This window comes from Dendropsophus ebraccatus, chromosome 1 (assembly GCF_027789765.1).
Source record: "Dendropsophus ebraccatus isolate aDenEbr1 chromosome 1, aDenEbr1.pat, whole genome shotgun sequence".
Lineage (NCBI taxonomy): Eukaryota > Metazoa > Chordata > Amphibia > Anura > Hylidae > Dendropsophus > Dendropsophus ebraccatus.
The window spans coordinates 84,803,219-84,822,716 of NC_091454.1; the positions used below are offsets into that span (position 1 = coordinate 84,803,219).

General features: G+C 41.3%; 1 protein-coding gene across 2 annotated transcripts in view; it reads right to left on the reverse strand.

The window, feature by feature from the left end:
• Positions 1–2,023: 2,023 nt before the first annotated feature.
• The window catches only part of EPYC (epiphycan), a 70,095-nt gene continuing 52,620 nt past the window's right edge, over positions 2,024–19,498 (reverse strand). For both annotated transcript variants that reach the window (XM_069955744.1, XM_069955741.1), the window contains exons 3-7: positions 12,041–12,206; positions 7,009–7,167; positions 5,805–6,007; positions 4,517–4,612; positions 2,024–2,597 (exon numbers count right to left, since the gene is read on the reverse strand). In XM_069955744.1, the coding sequence (XP_069811845.1) occupies positions 2,427–2,597; positions 4,517–4,612; positions 5,805–6,007; positions 7,009–7,167; positions 12,041–12,206 (795 nt within the window). In that variant the 3' untranslated portion in view covers positions 2,024–2,426. The remainder of the gene's footprint in view (positions 2,598–4,516; positions 4,613–5,804; positions 6,008–7,008; positions 7,168–12,040; positions 12,207–19,498) is intronic.

The following is a 19,498-nucleotide window of genomic DNA, read 5'->3' on the forward strand; positions in this document are numbered from 1 at the left end:
CTTAGTTCTTCACTACAGATGTTGCGATTGCACTGACCTCAGCATCTATCGGGTTAACTGCAGGGATCTAAGCATGGCAGTTGTCCAACTATCACTGATGGCCAGCACCCACTATAAATAGCATAGGCACAGCTACTGTGCCAGTTTCATCTGCAGATTTAACTGTATGTACTTGAGCGGGAATGCCCACAAAAATGGACGTATAGTCACATCCGTGGTCCTAAAAGGATTAAAAGAGATAGCTGGACAACCCAGTTTAATAAACAACTTGTAAAAAAAGGTGGCCTCCTTCATTCTGGATGTCCTCCGGGACTGGCACAAGTTTGTGTCAGGAGCTTCAGCTCCTTTAGGACCAATTATAAAACAGTCCATGGACCTGCTGTTTTTTGTTTGTAATAAAAATGAGGTATCGCTGTTAGTCTCACAGAGTAGACATATATCAATAGTATTCTGCAATTCTTTGCCACTGTTATAATGTTGGAAATAACAAGTAGGTGATTTGATTGGGCAGGTGCCAGGGTTCTTTTTGGAACCAGTCAGACATAATAGATAATGTCATACCATCACAAAATTAGAACGTTTGTAGTTTAACTGGAAGGCTTGTCTATGAGATGTATATTCATTTCTGTTTCTGAGTAGGTGGTTTATGTAGTTAGGTCAGTGATCATGGATCGGTGATCATGGACAATTTTATAGCCCATTGCCTTCTATTTGGCTATTCACATGTTCCGTTTTTCATGGATCCACAATCCGTTCCAAGAATAAATAGGACATGTCATAACTTGGATGAGATCAGTACACAGATACCCCCATAGAAGTCTATGAGATCCGTGTTTTTCATGGATTGCACGGATCTGACATCTGTGTACATCCGTGCAATCCGTGGAAAAACATGGATGTTATGTAGTCAGTGTAATTAAAAAAGCTTTAGGCCATCGGCAACAACAGCCGTACTTTGTACGGTGTGGAACAGTGCCTATTCTTCTATATTCTCCCATGCGGTGCAGCAAAGAACTGACATGTCAGTTTTCTGCGGCCACAATTCAGTAAATAGCGGCCACAGAAAGACCTGTCAGTTCATACAATAAAGTGAGCGGCTCCGGCTCCAAGTGTCATTGTGTGCTGTGAGAGTTCTGATGCGGGCGCGCGCTGATGCACCCCACATCAGAACACTGCGGCTGCAAAGATCATTTGGCCGGTACTGCAGTACCGGCTGGGATGATCTTTGCAGAGACCGGCCTTTCTGTGACCTGGCCAGGTCACGGAACGGCTAGTCTCTTAGGTAATGTGAACATAGCCTTAAACAGGTCCTTGAAAAACACGAACATGGATGCAAAACAGATACAAAACGGATGTAAAACAGATGGTTTTTCACAGATCACAGAGGTAGATAGCGGACTTCATTCACGGACCTTGAAAATCATTGAACGTGTGAATTCAGCCCTATACACCTAAGCGTGACGCTATACTTTTAACTTCGACATTTTAACTAGGAAAAAAAATCTGTTAACCAATACATTTATACGTTTACTTTGTAAAGTACATAGAACACACTCACATATTCTCTATTTGACAGACAGTACTGCACTGGTTACTGATTTACTGTTAGCATCGATTAAAAAAAGTTTAAAAGTATAAAATCAACAAATCCAGTGAATTCTATTTAAAAACAACACAATTTATGGAGCTAACCCAGTTTTAATGATAATGGCCAGGTGGTGGCAGCAAAGGCAAACTAAACTTTTATATGTGCAGGATCCAGTACATGCAAAACCACTTTTTCTCAATGTTCAATTAAACTATCTTTGAAAGATACTGGGCCCCATAAATATTATTCTAAGGGTTCTAGTACTAGGTTCTAGTACATGCCTGTATCATATAGAGCTATTACAGGGTTGCCAAAATGCTTATTCAAAAGTGGTGATCTTTTCAAGACAATCAGGCTGGGAATGTGGACTATGTTTTAGGGAACGGCACTATATACATTATCTTCATAAAGTTATTTCTTTAAAAGTAAAAAAGCATGATTATAGTGAGATAAAAGAGATCGGGATCAGGGTACAATAAAATAACATACAACCTTTATGTACATATTTAGTCCAGCTGTAACACATTTCACATATACTCCAATTAAAATGAAGTAATTTACCTAGAAATTATTAGGTAGCATATACCAAAAATAGACAAATTCAAGATTACGTACTTTAGTTACAATGTTAGTCAGAAGAGAGTACTTTCTGTACATTCATGAGCATATTATTTTCCAGTTTTTAGTATATTTAATTTCAAACGTCTTTAAGATTGCATTTTATTTAGTGAAAACACAGTAGAAATTGTCATTGGACGTTACATTGTATTTATGTGTTTTATAAAGCCATGTATATATCTTATTTGTAGGTGATTTATGGAGTGTGTGGTCTTCTGACTTAAACAAGTCTGCCAACTGGTATACGAGGTAGACACATAAAGGCCTGTGGTGTTCTACTGAGGTTGATAGGATTTCCATCAAGCCTGATGTCTTCAAGAGCTCTTCTTGCATATGAAAAATCTTTCATGTTACAGAAGGTATCTTCATGCATTTCTTGAATGTTGTTATCCTAAAACAATATGGAAAGATAAGTAAATATAAGATAAGAAAGATAAGTTAATCATTTTAATTGAAGTACCAAACATTAAAGGGGTATTCCGGGAAAAAAATAACTTTTCCCCTATCCACAGGATAGGAAAAAGTAGGAGAGCACCGAGGGGTCTGACCCCCGACCCCTGGCGATCTCCGTATTGGACCCCACCATCTCTATTATGAATAGAGCCTGGGGTCGGCACGTGACCCACGCTCTATTCATTCCTATGGAGCGATGGAAAGAGCCGAGTACAGCACTCTTCTGCCGTAGTTGGCTTTTTCTGTCGCTCCATTCATAATAGAGCTGGTGGGGTCTGATACGGAGTTCATCAGGAGGTTCAGGGGTCGGACCCCCTGCGATCTCTTACTTTTCACCTGTCCTGTGCAATACAGACTGCATTTGCTGAAGTACCTCTTTGTTAAAATGAGAAGAAGTGCTACCTGTCAATCAGTGGCATAGCAAGAGAAGCTTCCTGTGATAGTGCTGTGATAGGCTTATTCCACTGGGAAACTTAAAGGGGTTACCCATGGAGCAGGAAACATACATTATTACCTTTTCTCACTCTCCAGGCAGCAGAGAGTCGGATATATTATCATGATTATTGGTAACCAATGGCCAAATTCATTGACCAATGGCTGCACAATGTTGCCAATGTTGTGGCAACATCATGCGACCATTGACTATACAAAAGAAAGCAAGCTTAGTAAGAAACAAAAACCTGCCAATGAATGTGGCCCCTCTTGTAATTTCCTCACTATATACTATACATGTATACAAATACAAATACAAAAAGCAACCACATGCTGCAACATGAATACATCTATAGGGCAAGTAAAAGGAGTACATAATAACAATAACACATCCTATAATATGCAACATGCTAGAACGTAATACTGTACAATGGAGAAGGAAAAATCATTCAAGCAATCCCAACCATAACCCTACCCAACACGTCAGTGGGTACTGAGTTCTTCAGAGGTGTCCATAGACATCATGTGATGACTTGTGTGGGTGTGGTTTTGCTTGCACTCAATAATTGGGTAGGAGATAATGGCTATGGGTATGTTTGAAAGCTCCATAGAAAATTAATTGAACAGTGGCGCTCACTGTATCATACGGCTTTATTTCAAAATACAACTTGGGTCCCCATTCTCTGCATTCCAGTGGGCACCAGTGGTTAGACCCCTGCAAACCGAAGGGGAGTAGAAAGCCACCATTGGTGGCAACTTGTCTGCATGAGAACAAACCAATTGGGAAGTTGAAATAAGCATTTCCTTATATTTATATTCACACAAAACCCTATCCTGTGGAACTTGAAATATTCTTTTAACAAAGGTTTTCGTACCAAAAGGAACAGATTACACATTTCTTTTTTTTTGTTTCCATACAAGTGTTTGGCAAAAAAAAACTGCATCAGAGCGAAAATTGCATGTGTGATTCCAGGCTTATTCAGATATGGATATCATTTGTGAAAACTAATAATCACTAAATCTGTCCATAACCATAAAATAACTGTCAGCCAAAAGAACATTTGGTTAAAAACTGTTTCCCATACACATACACTTTCAGCCAAACATGCTCAGTGGAATAGGGAGTAGAAAGCCGCAACTGGTGGCAACTTGTCTGCATGAGAACAAACCGATTGAGAAGCTGAAATAAGCATTTCCTTATATTTATATTCACACAGAATATATTGTAGAGAAAGATCTGGGAAGCGCCGACACTTTAAGTGGTTGGATGGTCCTGCTGACATTGTCTAGTTTAACTGACCATTAGCGACTGTGTGTGGTCAGCTTAACTGCCATACATGATCCATCAAAATCTACGTGATGCTTTACTGCTGTTTCTTCAGACAGATAAAATTAGCAACTTAATATTTAAGTATGAATAGTTACCTGAAGATGAAGAGCCTGCAAAGAATCAGGAAGAGGTATTGGGATATGGTCTAAGCTGTTGTCATTCAAATACAAAATACGAAGATCTTTCAGGTCCTGATAAAATAAAAAAAAATAATGGAAATATAATTGGAGATATTTAGGTGAAATAAAAGGGGACATTTTAGTCTTTGGGTTTTCTAAGGTTTTCCTATTTTCCCAGCAGGTTATTCAATTTATTCAGTGGAACTAAGTATACAGTCCATGTATGGAGCTGCAATTTAGAAGTCAGTAACAAAATTATATTTCACTAGCTTATAGTTAGGAGCTGATGCTATTGATCTATCGATCCAGAAGTGCACTCTTCACCAAGTTTACTGGACAGGCATGAAGAAGTATGATCTATGAAGTATGATGAAGTATGATCTATGAAGTATGATCTAGAAGTGATCTATGGGGCCTCTATGATTCTTAGTTCTGGCTTCAGTATAAAAATAAATTCCCTATTTTTTTTCAAAACCCTTTGTATATTTCAAGGGTTATTCCCACCTTCCAATAATTCAGATTGGCACAGGGAGGTTCAGTGCTGGTGCCAAGCTGAATCAGCTCGTCTGCTATGTCTACCACTGAGGTTATACATGCCTCCAGCCCTGGAGATATGTGTGGGCTCAGTAGGAGACTCTGGAGGGGAGTAAATCTATACTTAGGGTGCCTTCACACACACCGAATCTGCAGCAGATCCGCAGCAGATTTAATGGTGCAGATTTAATGCTGGGTTCAATTATTTAGATCAAATCAGCTGCGGATCTTCTGCGGATCCGCAGCAGAAAATCGTTTGTGATACGGTGTGTGTGAAGCTAACCTTACTGCTTCTATGATGTCCCAACCACCAGTCTGTCGTTTCAACCTGGCCACCACTCTCATAGTTTAGAGAGGTGGTCGGGTACCTAGGGAAGGAGCTATCATCAGTATGGAGGAAGAAAGGCCCCAAATTTAAAAAAGAAAGCAATTTTGCCTAATGCAAAGAATGTGCAAAATTAATTTCTTTTGCATTTTTCATCACCTAACAAAAGTTTAGGTGAAAGGAATGGGCCTTTAATACACAAGGGCCAATTTTTTCTTTTACAGAACCAATGTATATTAACAAGGTGTATGCAAAAAATACTCTTTTGTCGAAATTCTTCTTAATAAAAGTCTATGTGAGCATTATAAATATACTCTGAGATAATTTATTGAGATATATAAGACATATATTGACCCTAAAATGTGGTGCGAAGCTAGCCTTTCTTGCTTGACTTTATTTACATACTTTGAATGCCTCCTGTTTAATTCCTTTGCGTCCAAGTCTATTCTTGCTGACATCAAGAACGCTCACAGAGCTTGGCAATTCTGGAAGCTGTCTTATCCTGTTATCCAAAAGTGAAAGCTCACTAAGCTGTTGCAATCCCCTAAATGCATCTTCATCAATTTCTGTTATGATATTTGATGTCAGATCAATCTTCTGTAATTTGTCTGAAAGAAAATAAAACCTATTACTGAAGTAAAACGCGAAGCAAACGCGAATATGTGCAAAGCTTTATTATTAGAATTTATAATGATAAAAAGCTGCCCAATTTTACTGTTGTTCATGTACATTACCGGTTTCACATGCTGTATTTTATTGCTATACATTTCTTATGTAAATTGTTAAGAAACTAATAAAATTTAAGTAAAAAAAAAAAGATAAAACAATTTGTAGTAATTGTGAACAATAGGTAGATTAAAAATGGGTTTCCACCTTAAACTAATTTGTCCCCTATCCACAAGATAGGGGACAAATTAGTTTTCCCATAGACTGCTCTATAGCACCCTAAAAATTCCTGAGGTAAAAAAAAACAAAAGAACAAAAACATTTTGAAACATAGCTGTACTTTTAAGTAACTTTTCAGATTAGGCTGTCATGTGTGTACATCAGCAACAGCCATAATTATGACCATTATATAACTTGAATAAGGCATTTTTCACCAGTTCCCTACTTTGTAAACTCTATTTCTAAATTTCAGCTCTCCCTGAGCTAGTTGTTGGAGACTAGCTGCTATGATGGCTTCCACACACTGCACACAGACAGAAGATCCTAAATCTCTATATCTCCATAGCACACCCATAGAGGCATTATGGAGGACATTATGAAGCAACACTGAGCAGTGTAGCTGTAAATCAAACACTGGTGTGACATATAACACTTTCTAGAGCTTTTAACTATGCCTTTGCCTCTATCCATACATTGCTCCCCTCTTTATTGACTTCTATAGAAATCAGGAAAACCTGGGCTCTGTTATATCTCAAGAAGGTTTTTAGCATTTTGAGGAGTGTTGGAGGGGGATAAAACATATTACACAGTTTCTAACATTTACTTGTACTACTGATTTATTCAACCTTCCAGGTCTCTGGTGCCCCACTTCTCAGGTTCAATTAGAGCAGCACAAGCCCTTTAAGTACATTGTTTATTTATAATGCTCATCAATAATACGTACTTAGGTATGAAAAATCATTCTTGTTTATCTTGCTTATCTTATTGAAACGCAGAAAGACATGAGTAGTGTCTTTGGGAAGTGGTGGAACTGAATCGAGGTTGTGGTCATCACAGTAAACGGTAGTGCGAATGCATGCACAGAGGATACAAGTTGAGATTCCTGAAAGACAAAGACAGCAGATTGCAAAAGTAATTCTGGAAGCCTCAAGGTTCAGCATGCTCTTCCTATCTTTTAGCATCACATATAGCCTCAAGGTTCAGCATATTCATCCTATCTTTAAAAATCACATATAATGTATGACTGATTTCTGTAATACCACTTGTCCATTAACAGGAACACTAAACATGGATTTTCCCAGAAAAAAAACTTATTAAATCAATTTTGAACCTAGTATGCCTGATATTCTAATTAAAACTGAGGATTATAGTTAAAAAATATAATTATGTTATATGTATCCCAGGAGACCAGCCATCGACCCTTCCTCACAAGCCTGTATCTTACTGTAAGACAACTCCAACCCTGTTCAGCAGAAAGTTTACTATTGTTAAAACTAACCCTTGCAAGAAATCTACATGCAAAATAAGCAGGATGTAATGAAAGAGTGGTGTTTTAACTAAAAAGTTCTTACAAAATTTGTAAACACACCAGACTGATATCAATAAAAACTTAAAGAGGTACTACTTTACTTAAAATGTTTTGTTATAGTGCTGCCTATATATAAAACATAATAAACATCCTATCCGTACCTGCACACCCCCACCAGTTTCCTCCTGTGGCATCTCCGGGTCCCCCGCTGCCACCACTATTTATGAGAGGATTTGGTCTTGGCAGTGACAGCCCACTCAGCCAATCACTGACTGAGATAGGGCAGCGTAGCAGCAGCCACCAGTGGGGGGCCCAGAGACACCACAGGATGACACCAGAGGAGCAATAAGAGTTTAGGATAAGATGTTTATTATGTCGTACATAAGGGTAGCACTATGTCAAAAGTTTTTAAGTGTCAGAGTACCCCTTTAATGTGTACCTGCAGTGATGTATGCTGACCAGATCAGTGTGAAATTCATTCTGGCACTGGAAGTTCGCGTATCCATGGATAATACCACGTCAGGTTGGTACTGTGCATGAGGCTTATTCTGCTCTACTATGGCTTGTGCACGGAATCAACCCTGAGTGAATTTTACACTGATCAGCTTAGCGTACTTCATGACAGGTACACTGCACTGCAGTACCAACTGAATGATCTTTACTTCTGGTGAATTTAGATGCGGGTGTACCCGTGTGCGCCTGCATCCCAATTTACCGCTACACACAATGGAGAATAGCGGCTGCAAAAAACTGACAAGTCAGTTTTTCATGCGGCTGGATGGAATTCCGACCGAAGAGTATACTATGTGTATACACTCCAGCTGGGATCCCATTCATTCATTCCCATACAACGTATGTGTTGTATAATTCACAGCCGTTGTTGAAAATTGCAATTACAGCCATGATTTATACAACACATAAGGTTGTGTGAACATGGCTTAAAAAAAAAAAAAAAAAAAAAAAAGCCCTAACACACATTCAACAAGAATTAAAATAACAAAAATAGGCTGGACCTTAAGGCTATGGTATCCCATACAGGAACATGGCCTAAGGGGTTAAAAACATTTGCTATGTCATTATAAGTCAAGGACATCTGCCCTTTGTTCTAGTGCTCAGTGGAAATCTTGGCATCCCTCCATCAGCTATAACTTCTGACATGTCTTTATTAAAATGCAGAATTATATTAAGCAATACTCATAAAAGCATTCAGTCTCATATCCCCTAATTTTGATGCATCATACATATAAAATTCTGTATGAGTTCATATTAGTCACTTATTAGCAGAAATAATAGTAACATTTTGAACTTTATAGGTCAATGTTAATAATGTGTCTAAATAAGAGCCATCTTTACAACATACTACAGATTGAATTCATTTACATCTGTACTGAGATATTTTTGTGATTTAACATGTTGCTCACATATGTGGAGTGAGATTTATAAAATAAACCTACATGGTCCCTCAAAGTGTACTATGGACACCCACTGATTTTAACAACTTCCTGCCAAATCTGAAAGCAATGGATCTTCAAAGAAGACAAACACTGGTGCTGCAAATTTCCTATAGCCAGCAGATATTCATTGAAACAAGCTCCTACCATGTAAGGAGGTAAAGAGTCACAACTATTTTCACGTATGAAGACTATTCATTTTGTTTATTTCATTTTAACAGATTGATTGCCTGAGAGATTGGGTGGCTGAGTAAAGAGAACCCTCATCTGGAGAGGCCACAGCTTATTTCCTGTAATGCTGCATTCCCCTTTCTGCCCACTTGTCAAACAGAGCACAGACCAGTGAAAAAGCACAACGAAAACAGCACACACTTCACTACTAAAGATATCTATCCAGGTTCCATCAGAGTACAGGGCTACATTGGGTTGGGGCTCCTCTGGCAAACTCCTCTACTCTACTCTCTACAAGCACTACTACAACTACTTCTTCAACTTCTCTCAAGCACCTACCTTAAGCACTAAGTTCAGCACTAAAGTCTGTATCAAGATTTTTGTCTGTAAAACGTGTAGTGTACAACTGCAACAGTCTTACAGTGAAGCTATTCTATTTTTATAACCGCACAGGACTATCTCTACTCACAACTGCACCTATACACACACCACCACACACTTTGGGTTATTTTTCCCCCTTCTGTGAGTGGTGGTACCGACAATCTGGGTGGGTCAGTTTTCACTCGAGGTTGACGTGACAAGAGCCCGAAGGACCCACAACAACCCGGAAGGTTACCGACAATTTTGGGGAATACAGCCAGCCACAAACAACAAAGCAGATATCAACATCACACCTGTGTGCTGGACAATGGCGTCCCGACAAATACAATCTCTGGCTGAGCTCACAACAGACTCGACCACCACATAGTCACTTAAAAAAAAAATTCTGTATCTGTATCTAACTACAGTGGTACCTTGGTTAAAGAGCAACTTGGTTTAAGAGTGTTTTGGTTTAAGAGCTCACAGTTTTTCAAAATTGTGACTTGGTTTAAGAGCATCGCTTTAGTTTAAGATCTCCCTGTACTGGGTGGGAGCCCGAGTGGAGGAGGGGCATGGTCTGCATAGCGGGGTCAACAGCCCTGTACTCTGACCCAGGAAGTCTCCCTCACCTTCCAAATCATAGCAGATCCACTTCAGGCTGGGACTTATATCAGGGGACACTACTGTGGAGGTAAGCTCTTCATAGCTGTAACCCCTCTCTCCCCGGACAGAGAGCGCTACTATACTGTGCCCACATATGCCCTGCCCATTCCTTCATGCTCCCTGCAGTCTTTATCAGCCCTTGTGTTTCCCATCCTCTCCATTACTGTACGGTAACTTATGATATCACATATTCTGCTGTTTTTGAATGTTTGTTTCATTAGTTTTACATGTTATTCAGAATAATAAATCATTATTTTTGGGGTGTGGAACCAATTGTCTGCATTTCTATGATTTCTTATGGGAAAATTTTTTTAAGAGTGGATTTAGATTACAAGCCAGAACGAATTATGCTCGTAATCCAAGGCACCACGTTTATTTTCTGTCGACTGTAGTCCATAACTTTCCAAGTTCCAACTTAACAAAAAAAATACCAAACATGCATATTGAAACAAGACCCATAGACATCTATACACCTCATGTTCCTGACATGTGGCAGACACAAAGAGAGCTTTTTACTGTTGGGTTTCATATGAAGATGGTGTATCTGTTTACCTTTAAAATTAAAGAATATCTTTGTAAAACAACAATATAAAGAGACACCATATGGTAGCCTAAATATAGCTCACTGCTATAATAAGAGAATAATTGCTTTGGAGAGATTACCAAACAGCCCAGGCAAAACAGTTGACTAAACCGACAGGAGGAAGCTTACTACATTTTTACAATAGAGTAGAGGGCCATTGTAAGCTGTAAAATTGGCTGGCTAAAAAGATATACTTTTCAGCAAGTCCTTGGACATCAATTTGCTAAACTGTACACTGTGGTAGGAGCATAATAAAGAAGCTATACTTACCCATCTTGGTGCTCCCCCCAGCGCAGCATCACTGCTTACAGTCACCCACAGGGCTTCTGAAGCTCCTGATCCTGTGATGTCATGACCCTTGCTCATCCAATCAGTGACTGAGACAGGACACCTCTGGAGTCACTGGCTGGCTGAGCAGGTAGTTTCTGTGGTGCTGTATTGAAACACCAACTCTGGAGATTTAAGAGTCTGCTGGTTGACAGGGATCAGTGACACTGCGGCTGTAGGTAATCTCTCCAAAGCAATTAGTCCCACATTATAGCAGTTAGCAATATTTAGGCTACCATATGGTGTCTCTTTATATTGTTGTTTTACAAAGATATGCTTTAATATCTTTTCTTTTCTGTATGCTAAAAAAAGAAGAAAAAGAAAAACACATCTGTTTTGATCCATATTTTTTATAATAGAAATCATTATTTTTTTTCCATCCATTTTTTCCATCATTTTTTTCCTAAAACGTATACGTGAAACGGACTGCAAAAATGCAGTGTGAGTAGTTCATGATGGCATTAGCCATTAACCAGCATGGATTTCCCCTTGGATTTTTGCTATGATGCCTCTTCTGCTCTATGTATATCACCCCACTATAGGCACAAGAAAATAGGATACTGCAGTCTTACTGTCATATGAGAAGGGAAACAATTACAATCACAAAAAAAAAAAAAAAAAAAAGCTTAAGGCGCTAATTAAAATTGCTGATACAAAACCATGTACAGTATCTGACCCGAAATTAACATCCAAAAAACATTATAGCAAAATTAAACAGAAGCAGAACAGAAAAGTTAAACTCTGTATAAACATAAAGTATATAAAATATTAAGCTTGTAATATTCAATTCAAATAGCTGTAGTTCATTTACAGGTCACTCTCAACTATTTCTTTGAAAAGTAAATTACATCTGTGTGCTTAGCTCATGTAACTGAATACTAATGACACAAACCTCCACTTGCTTCCGGAGTTTGGACTCCAGGAGACAAGGGCCCCTGTGGTGAGGATCCATCAATTAACTTTGGTGTAGATTCCTCTTCTTCCTCTATTTCTTCTTGAACTGGTTCTGGAGATAGAATGGGTCTATTCACAATAGGCAGTACAGTTCCAATTTCTATCTAGAGGAGGAAAATTACATTTATTGATTAGAAAACAAGTAGTTCTCCAATACATTCACTATCAGAAGGAAGGAGTAAAGTGATATAAAGTTGGTCACTAGGTGTCACTGTATAACAAATTCTTATTTACTTACCTACAGAATGTTTTTACATAGACGATAGGCTGTAGCTCGTGCTACAGTTACCTTTTCAAGCAGACAAAGCTGTACAGTTGAGGCTGCATTTTCTCCGATACAGCACAAAAAGCCTACTATGTCGATCTTAACAATAAGGAGAAAACTTAAAGTGGCAGGACGCTTTTTTTATATATATAAATTGTTTATTTAAGCAAAACTGAACAATACTTTTAAAGAATCAAATTATTGGTGACAACTCGGTTGAGTACAAATTCTCTTAACTACAAGAGTTACCACCACTCCTTCCTTAAGAATTTAAACTAGAGCAGTGATTTTCAACCTTTTTTGAGCCGCGGCACACTTTTTATACTTAAAAAATCCCGGGGCACACCACCAACCAAAATGGCACAAAATGACACTAAAACAGTACATATTATACACATAGTTAATAATATAGATTCTAAATGTATTTATACTCTCAGTGTGAAACCTGGGCCTGTTTTCTTCTCCTCCCTGTGCTTCTCTCCCCCATGCTTCTCTCCTGTGCTTCTCTCCCCCATGCTTCTCTCCTGTGCTTCTCTCCCACATGCTTCTCTCCTGTGCTTCTCTCCCCCATGCTTCTCCCCACCATACTTCTCCCCCCTGCTTCTCTCATGTGCTTCTCTACACCATACTTCTCCCCTCTGCTTCTCTCTTGTGCATCTCTCCCCCATGCTTCTCTCCTGTGCTTCTCTCCACCACACTTCTCCCCCCTGCTTCTCTCCTGTGCTTCTCTCCCCCATGCTTCTCTCCTGAGCTTCTCTCCACCATACTTCTCCCCCCCCCCGATTCTCTCCTGTGCTTCTCTCCCCCATGCTTCTCTCCTGAGCTTCTCTCCACCATACTTCTCCCCCCCTATTGTCTCCTGTGCTTCTCTCCCCCATGCTTCTCTCCTGTGCTTCTCTCCACCATACTTCTCCCTCTTGCTTCTCTCCTGTGCTTCTCTCCCCCATGCTTCTCTCCTGTGCTTCTCTCCACCATACTTCTCCCCCCCCCTGCTTCTCTCCTGTGCTTCTCACCACCATACTTCTCCCCCCTGCTTTTCTCCTGTGCTTCTCTCCCCCATGCTTCTCTCCTGTTCTTCTCTCCCCCATGCTTTTCTCCTGTGCTTCTCTCCACCATACTTCTCCCCCCTGCTTCTCTCCTGTGCTTCTCTCCCCCATGCTTCTCTCCTGTGCTTCTCTCCTGTGCTTCTCTCCACCATACTTCTCTCCCCACCGCTTCTCTCCCCCCCGCTTCTCTCCGCTGTTTCTCTCCCCCATCCCCAGGTTTCTCTCCCCCCCCCCCCTTCCTCCTCACCTCCTCCGAGATGGTCGCCACTGCTGTCCGCCTCACCTACTAGCCGGCCGTAGGGCCCGGACGTGCTCCTCCAATCATCGGAGACCGGAAGCGTGGTGCACTGCGGCGGGCCGTAGTGCACACGTTGATTGGATGCATGCATCACAGCCTGTCGCAGCGCACCACGCAACTGCCCACATTATGATCCGCCACTGATCGCTGCGTATTGCCGGGGAACAAAACACAGGGGCACCATAGTTTGGGGAACTTTCCCCGCGGCACACCTGACCATGTGTCGCGGCACACTAGTTGAAAATCACTGAACTAGAGAACTTACAGCAAAACTCCCTTGGTAGAAAGACAACATTACAGTATATACTGATTGTATGCCCTGTTTATTACCCTAATAGACTGGAAATTGACCTAGGAGTAGAAACTGATCTCAAAGACTGGAATGATGTAGATACAAATGCACAAAAAAAAAAACAAAGTAAAAACAAAACCTGTTTAAAAAGGCATATCCTTCTATTTCCATAAACAGTTAATAGTCCTTCCCAAATTTTAGTAGATTATTTTAATTAAATTATATTCTGCTGCTTTGTCTTGTACTTGAATGGTGTTGTATGAGTTTTAATTTATCTTTATAACAACATATGCCATGTTTGTAGTCTCCAGTCCATGTAACTGCTATGTAACCACCTACTCTGTTCTCTGCTTTTGCAGTGTAGTAAATTGGTCATCTTCCTTACTATTGTTGTTGTTGTTATTATTATTATTATTATTATTATTATTATTATTATTATTTACTGATTCATGAGCAGAATAATGAGAAGGAATAGGGAGTGTCAAAAAGACCATTACATAATCAAAAGACGTTATATGAATAAGGTAAAAGGCAGACTGGTACATAGGGATAGAGGACCCTGCCAGTGAGGGCTTACAATCTACAAGGGGAGGGGAAGGAGACAGTAGGTAAGTGAGAAAATAGTCATACTGTGGTGCAGAATTGTTGTAGATTGTAGCCTAGTTTAAAAAAGTGTTTTCAGGTGACTTTTGAAGGTCTTGATGCTGGGTGAGAGCCACGTGTGAAGGGTAGTGAGTTCCAGAATATGGTGGATGCTCGGGCAAAAACTTGGAGGTAGTTGTGTAAAGTACTGTACAAACAAGGAGGGAGTGCAAAAGAAGGTAATTGGAAGATCAAAGGTTGCGTGAAAAATGGTAGCATGCCAAGGAGACAAGTTGTAGACAACTTTGTAAAATAATTCTGCTTAGCATAGGTAAGATGGGTAAAATTGTTTTGTGTGTAGTATAAGTAAGTGTACTTGTGGTGTCCCTCTAGGGGTGTTACAAAAGTCTGTACTTTTTGTGGTCTCAATATGGTAAAAGTACTATTAAGAGTTGGACACTAGATGTCCCTGTATTGTGTATTAGTGTGTGGAAGCTGCACAGCTGAAGGATTGTAAAGGGTTATTGTGTTCATGTGTTACCAGAATCTGTAGACCAGTAAGATTTCTGCTTTCTTCTTTCCTATAACCTCTCCTCTCCTCTTCTATTGCACTCTTTTCCCCCAATCACAGCGCACCCTACATGCAGTAGAGGAAGTTAGTCCCATGGGTGAGGGAGGAGCAAGAGTCTTCTGTTCGGGACGGTGTGGAGAAAGGACGCAAATTAGACAGCTCTCCACAGTGGTCCTATCTTGGCCCTGGCCCTCTGCCAGGTCCCCAAGTAGTCAGTACCCCGCATGGGTAGGACGCAAGACAGTACACTGTTACCAACCTTCTCACAAGTACCTACACCAAGCACTATGCAGTGTTAAGTCTCTCAAGAGAGGTCTAGCCAAAAGATAATCTCAACCCATGCCTTGGACAAGGAGAAGTCACAGAGCAGGACAGTATCCACTATACAGCCACAGAGCCAGGAACTGATCCGGATAGAGCAAAGTTGCAGTAAGCCTAGGAACTCTGTCTCGCAGCACGGGTGTTAGCAGCAAACCCCCAGCATTCCCCTCAACCCAGGTAACAAGGTCTGGGGCCTGTGTCACTCATTAGTATGGTTCAGCCAAAGCTAGCGGGCATAAGGTGGTGTAAAGACTGAAGTCAATGGTCAATACACAGGCACAAGTGTTCTTCTTATTCTTCTAAGTATTCTACCTCATCCTCCAACATCCCGGCAGAGCACATTACTACATGGGTTGAGACTCTCGCGGCATCCTCCTCTCTGCTACTCTACCTCAATGCAACTCTACCAACACGACTATATCCTACACTGCACTTATCCTACAGATCAAGGAACTTTATATTGTTGCATCTGTATTACCTGCTGCACATTTACAAGTAGTAAACTAACTCAAGGTTACTCCAAGAGTCTGTGGTTATTCATCCCCACCTGCACAGCATGCACACCGCAACCTTGGGACACTTCCCCTTTCTGTGGGTGGCAGGTCATACTATACAGGAGGGTCATTATACCGCTCTTGCCATCTGTGACTACATAATCTGTGACACTATCCCAAGGGACCTGGTTGCAACCCGGCAGGACACTGACCACAGGGGAAAAGGGTACAACCTGCCTTACACACTAAAAGCAGGTGTGTCACACTACAACACTTAGCAAGTGACCGGCCATCCCACCGCTAAAACACCTCCGGGTGTACACCACATACTCACTGCACTTGCTGACATCAGCTCCCTATGTACCTCATAGAGCTAAAATCAGCCTCCCCTCCTCCAGGCTGTGCTGCCCTGCTCTTTGGTGATGAGTCTATCCATAAGAAGGCCGACAAGGAGGAGCATGTGACCATGCTCACCCCCCAGTGTACACCACTGAACCTGTATATGCCTATGGAGGACACTGAGGGTGGGACCATCTTATGGACTGAAACACCACAGAGCAGGACAGCACAGCCTGGAGGAGGGGAGTCTGATTTTAGCTTTATGAGGTACACAGGGAGCTGCTGTCAGTAAGGGCTGTGAATACACTTACTTACTGTATACTACACACAAAACAATTTTACTATAAAATAGCAAACCCCTTTAAAGTGACACTGTCACCCCCTATTTGCATTTAGACTGCTCTCCAAAGGTGTAAAGGGTAAATGTTACAGCTTTCATTACTTATTTTATATCACACCTCATGGTGCTTGTTCTGGTAAAAAGTCATTTTTACCACCTGTGGATTGGTATATGTGGGCGGGGCCTCACAGCCTATGTGCCACATTGCTCCGCCCCTAGCACCACTTAGCCCCACCTCCATCCGTGAAGTCATCACCGCGTAGGGGGGTGGGGCCTAGAGCTTTAGGCTGGCCCCTCCAATGGCTGCTAAGGGGGCAGGGCCTATGTGGCGATGATGTCACGGATGGGGGCGGGGCTAGGTGGTGCTAGGGGCGGAGCGATGTGGCACGTAGACAGCGAGGCCTCGCCAACATATACCAATCAACAGGTGATAAAAACAACTTTAGACCAGAACAAGCAGCATGAGGTGTGATATAAAATAAGTAATGAAAGTTGTAACATTTACCCTTTACACCTGTGGAGAGCAGTAAAAATGCAAAAAAGGGGTGACAGTCTCACTTTAAGTGAATGGAGCCAAGTTTTAATACCACACACAAATAGTGTGGTTCTGGAAGAAAATGACTATGCTGTGCTAATCCTGGATAAACCCTTTAAAGGGGTATTCTCATCTAAGAAACTTTTTCTTTTCTTTTGTTTAATGCAAAAGTAAACAATTTTGCAAATGATTTTCATTATTTAGATTTTTTTTTACTTTATTATTATTGCTTACTTTTGCATTTTGGCCCTATCCCCTAACCTTGTTGTTGACAGCTTGTTGCCTAGGTTAACAAGCACCACTCTCTGCTCTGTGAGATCCTTGGTGGTCAGAACCTCAGGAGCTGGTAAGTTTACTTTTTACAGTTTCTCTGTGTCATTTTAATATCACAGATGGCTTTAGGGCTTCTGGATTGTCCTTGGAGAGGTCTGTGATCTTTGTGGGGGACACAGAAATGCACAGCTTATTCAGCTCAGCATCACTGCATCACTCCCTCTGCCAAACCAGGAAGTAAGAGCAGGACACAACAATGCCAGGATAATTCACTAAGGTAAGAAAATCCCTCTTAGTGATTACAGTTCAGTTACATCCAGTAACTCACAGGAGTCACTCACTTTTTCATTTTCTTCTCCATCTAGCCTGGCCATGATGAAGAACTCTCCTGGTTATGCCTTGTCTCTGCAAAACCTTAGTGTTTAAACACTTAAGTATTCAAACCACATTTCCCCCTGAAATTTTGTTTGGTACTTGAACTAAATCAGAGGGGATAACTATCAGCTCAACAATTGTTTAGCTGACAGTTATTGAGGTGTTTGGACACCAAGGTTACAGGAGCGAGGATTCCATTCATAATGACGACAATCCCCACTTTAAGGGCCCTATTACGCCAACAGATTATCTTACATATTTTTTTAAGCCAATGTCAGGAATGGATTTTAAAGGGGGGAAATCTCAGTCTTTCCTTTATTACTTGTTCTCTGTTAATAGTCTGTTCCTGGATTTGGCTCAAAAAAATCTGCCAGATAATCTGTTGGTGTAATAAGGCCCTTAATGGTGGTTGTCCTCCCTCCCCAGACGGCTGGCACACTCAGCTGCATAGAAAACAAGCCAGCTGCCTAGGCAGGGAGAATGTCACTGTGCACAAAGCTCGGGTTACCCCAATGCACAACCCAACAGTCCCCTGGCAGCTTGCTGGCCCCCAACACCAAGCAGATCTTCAAAATACTGTACCAGCAGTCCAGTGGAGGACAAGAAGGAATGCAGCTCTGGAGCTTCTGCACAGTGACGTTTTCCCTCTCCAGGCATCCGGCATGCCCAGCTGCATAGAAGACACACCAGCTACCAGGAGAGGGAGGACATCACCATGCAGGAGCTCCAGGGCTGCTCTCCTGCACTAAAATGCCCGACAGGAGCCCTTCTCTGGCCGCTTCCCCCGTTTAGAGTGGGGATTCCTGTGATTTTAATAGGAATACCCACTCCTTTACAGTAAGTAGTGGTGCACAATGCACCACTACTTATTGCTCTTCCAGAGGAGGTTAGTGGTGCTGTTATTGCATTACCACTTAACTCCTTACACTCTGTAGGCCAGGTGCTCTGCACCTGACCCATGTAGTGTAATAAGCAATTAAACACATTTACATTTTTCCCTATGGTAACACACAGCTAAGTCCTCGAACTGCTTGGGTCGGGAACAGCCTTTCAGAATGGATTGTGTTTGAGAACAGAGGCTTTACTGTAGTTAGATAGGCTTTGAGACCCTATATAGTAGAAATGTCCACACAATAGTATCAGGCCATAGTTTAGGCCCCTCTTTGCAGTCCCCATATACTGCCAGGCCCTTTTTTATAATCTACATAGTATAGACCCCTAGATGCAGTCTCTATATAGTATAAGGCCCCTTTGTGTAGTCCCCATATAGTATAGCCCCCTTTGTGCAGACCCTATATAATATAGACCTCTATGTGCAGCCCCATATATTTAGTACATGCCCCTTCTATTTAGCCCTTTTGTAGTATAGGTCCCACTGTGCAGCCCCCTAAGTAGTATAGGTCCCCTCTGTGCAGCATCCCATATATTATAGCCCCCTCGGGCATCCCCCACTATAATATAGGCCCCTTCTGTGCAGTCCCTAATATTTTAAAGGCCATTCTGTGTACCTCCCCATGTAGTATAGGCCCCCTTTCCTCCCAAATATTGTGTAGGCCCCCTCTGTGCAGGCTTTTCCCATACAGTACAGGTCTTCTCTATGAAGGATCCTCCATATATTATAGGCTCCCACTGTGCTGGCTCCCTCCATACAGTATTGGCCCCCTC